General features: G+C 40.3%; 1 protein-coding gene across 1 annotated transcript; it reads right to left on the bottom strand.

The window, feature by feature from the left end:
* Nucleotides 1–541: 541 nt before the first annotated feature.
* Nucleotides 542–2623, bottom strand: LOC145006719 (uncharacterized). The gene has a single exon (XM_078965778.1). The coding sequence runs from the start codon at nt 2621–2623 to the stop codon at nt 542–544; it is 2082 nt and encodes a 693-aa protein (XP_078821904.1).
* Between the last annotated feature and the right edge of the window lie 1405 nt (nt 2624–4028).

Genomic DNA, 4028 nt, shown 5'->3' on the forward strand with positions numbered 1-4028 from the left:
CATACACGGTGAAATCATCCATAAACACTTCGATTATACTTTCAACATACTCGGAGAAGATACTCACCATGCATCTTTGGAATGTTGCGGGAGCATTGCATAATCCAAATGGCATCTGATTGTAAGCAAATGTGCCAAAGGGGCATGTAAAATTTGTTTTATCTTGATCTTCGGGGGCAACGGGTATTTGGTGAAAACCCGAGTATCCATCAAGGCAACAATAATGCGATTTCCCCGCCAATCGCTCGAGCATTTGATCAATGAAAGGAAGAGGGAAGTGATCTTTCCGCGTGCTTGAATTCAACTTTCTATAATCAATGCACACCCTCCATCCATTTTGAACTCGAGTTTGTACCATTACACCTTTGTTATTCTCCACAAACGTGATTCCCGTTTTCTTGGGAACCACTTGCACCAGACTAACCCATTTGGAGTCGGAAATTGGATAAATCATATCTGCATCAAGTAGCTTGATTATCTCCTTCTTGACAACTTCCATCATGGGAGGGTTTAATCGTCGTTGGGCTTCCCTCCTAGGTTTTCAATCATCTTCCATGAGTATCTTGTGAGTGCATACATTAGGACTTATCCCTTTGATGTCCACTATGGTCCACCCCATGGCTTTTTTATGCTCTTTCAAGACTTCAATAAATTGGTTTTCTTCAAAGTCTTTCAATTGAGAAGAGATAATCACTGGTAAAGTCCCATCTTGACCTAGATAAGCATATTTCAAATGGATAGGTAAAGCTTTCAACTCAAGTGTGGGTGGTTGGATTATGGAAGGTGGCATCTTGATTGGAGAATGAGATAAGGCAACTTGAGAAACATCCTTCTTTGTGGAATTAGTAATTTCTAAAGCCTTCACAATATTTTCGACTTCGGAATCCAATGTATACATATCCAAGGTATTCTTCAAACTTTCACCTTCAAGACTCATGTTAAGCACCATCTTCAAAAGATTCCCATTTGATAACTCGAATAATTGTTGGGTGATTGGCTCAATCACATCAACTCGATACAATGGAGATATATTGCTAGGATATCTCATTGCTTCGAAGATGTTAAAGTGAATGGTCTCTCCATCAAACTCCATGGTGATCTTCCCATTGTGGACATCAATAATCGTGTGAGCGGTATTCATGAAGGGTCTTCCAAGGAGAATCATAGATGACTTGGAAGGAATCTTTTCTTCAAGGTCAATGACATAGAAATCCGTGGGAAATACTAGTTGATTAACTTGAAAGAGTACATCCTCCAACATGCCTCTTGGGAATACACTTGACTTGTCCGCTAATTGAATAATGACTCTGGTTTCTTCCAAAGGTCCAACATTGAGAGATTGAAAAACCGAGTATGGCATGACGTTGATTGAGGCTCCAAGATCTAGCATGGCACTTTCAACATGTAAATCACCAATGGTACAAGGTATAGCAAACATTCCCGAATCTTTGCATTTGGGTGGAAGCTTCTTTTGGATGACCGCGGATACATTTGCATTTACTTGAATCTTCTCATTTGTCTTGAATTTTCTCTTGTTGGTGCACAAATCCTTAAGAAATTTGGCGTAACGTGGGATTTGCTTAATGGCATCCAATAGTGAAATGTTGAGTTGAACTTTGCGGAAAGTCTCAAGAAACGCTTGCTCTTCTTCTTGTTTCTTTGAGGAAGCCAAATGGGATGGAAAAGGTGGTGGTATGACCAATGGTTTGATGGATTTGTTGGAAGGGTCGGGTTGATCAACATTTGGCACAACTGGTTCTTTTGGAGGAACCACAACTTTTGGAGGTTTCACTATGATCACTTCATCTTCTTCTTCTCTTGAAACTCTTTTAGGTTGACTTTCTCCAAGTGTTTTCCCACTTCGCAAGGTGATGGCATTCACATTGGGGTTCTTCTCGGTTTGTGATGGAAGTTTACCCCTTTGTTCTATCTTGTTGAGAGCGGTTGCCAAATCTCCAATTTGTGCTTGAATGTTGGAGAAAGTATTCTTGGTTTCTTGTTGAAATTGGGTTTGACTTTGAGCAAGAGAAGTAACAAGTTCTTGAAGGCTCATTTGATGGTTACCACTTGATTGACCTTGTTGTGGAGGGTGTTGGTAATGTGGAGGGTTATAAGAATTTTGTGGATATGGAGGTTTTTGGGATTGGTATTGTGGATGTTGGGGTCTCATCAAAAGATTTGGTGGATTTTGCTTTGGTGGATAAAGGTTGTTTTGGGTATTCCTCCAATTTGGGTTGAAGTTATTTTGAAATCCCATGGGTCTTGGTTGACTTTGATATCCGCCCATTGCATTCACATCTTCCGGTTCACTTCCAAGTGTGGGACACTTATCCGTATAATGATCCGTCATTGCACAAATACCACATACCATCAATTGTTGACCACTTCCCACCACCATTTGACTTAACACATTAGTCAAATCCAAGAGCTTTGATTCCAAATGTTGAGTGTTTCTAACTTCACCAACCACTTGTGTAGAATTTCTCTTCATGTCATTTCGAGTCCCAAAATTCCTTTGATTTTGAGAAATGGTACCAAAAAGTAATCGGATCTCGTGAGGGGTTTTGTTGAAGATGTCACCACCACTTGAAGCATCAATCATCCTCCGGTCTTTTTCATTCATACCCTCATAAAATTGTTGAAGAAGTAGTTGTTCGGGTATATTGTGTTGAGGACAACTTGTACACAAATTATTGAAGCGCTCCCAAAAATCATGAAATGTTTCATTTTCCCCTTGATGAATCCCCAAAATGTCACTTCATTGGCTTGATATCCGGGAGGTGGGATAGAATTTTCTATTGAAGGCCTTGAGTAACTCTTCCCATGTGTGAATAGATCCCGGTGGTAAGTTGAATAACCACTCTCTAGCTTTGTCTTCCAGGGTGAGCGGGAATGCGATTAACTTGAAATCATCCAATGTCACATTGTCCGGCAACATGCTAACACATATCATATGAAAGGACTTCAAATGCTTTTGAGGATCTTCTCTATCCAACCCATGGAACTTGGTAAGTTGATGGATGAAACTTGACTTCAATTCAATCCCTCGGCAGTTTGCGGGATAAACAATAGCAAGAGGTGTATGAGTAACATCTGTTTCCATCATTTGTCTAAGTGTCAACTCTTGAGGAGGATTGGGTGGATTGGGGTTATTGGGATATTGTTGCAAGTAATTGGGTGGTTGTTGGTAAGGTGGATATGGGTATTGTTGGGGATTGTAGATTGGTGGTGGATAAGGTTGGTAGTTAGGGTATTGGTTGTAAGGAGGTTGTTGTTGTGGGTACATTGGGTTTTGGTACATTGGAGGGGGTTGGTAATTGGGTTGATTTGGGTAATGTACTTGTTGAACTTGAAAAGCATTGTTTTGAGGTTGGTTTTTTTGGTGGAAGTGTTGGTTTTGTAGTTGTGGTGGTGGTTGATAATTGGGTTGGTTTTGAGGAGGGGCTTGATTCCAAGGTGGCATATCGATGAGAGGTTCTTGTGGTTGTTGTCTTGGTTGATGGGGTGGGGTATTGGCATCTTGGTTGATTGGGTTTGGGTTGGGATTATGAGGTGGATTGTGATTCATGGCTATGTGGTTTTCAAATGGAATGTCTTCAAAGGAATGACCAACAATTGGAGAACTCGGTTCGGTGTCGGTATCACTTGAAGTATGAACTCGATCTTCTATGTTGATTAGTGGAGAAGAGGAAGAAGCTTGAACTAGTTGTTGTTGCTTTGCTTGTTTGACTAACTTTTTCAACCTTTTTGCTTCTGTTTCAATTTCCAGATTGTAGAGTAGTTCACCGGTTCTTGTAGACCTAGGCATAAACAATCAAATAACAAAAACCAATTTCCCCGGCAACGGCTCCAAAACTTGATGGGCATGTCAAGCCCACCAAGCAAATTACACCCTTTGATTGCTAAATAAACATAATATAATGGTAAAAAGGGGTATCGATCCTCGGGGAAATGGTTGTATTCAATCACCAATGCAATTCAATACAACTAGTGAAATTAAACTAACTAACTACAATTAAAATAAAGGG

This window comes from Lactuca saligna, chromosome 7 (assembly GCF_052625555.1).
Source record: "Lactuca saligna cultivar CGN05327 chromosome 7, ASM5262555v1, whole genome shotgun sequence".
Lineage (NCBI taxonomy): Eukaryota > Viridiplantae > Streptophyta > Magnoliopsida > Asterales > Asteraceae > Lactuca > Lactuca saligna.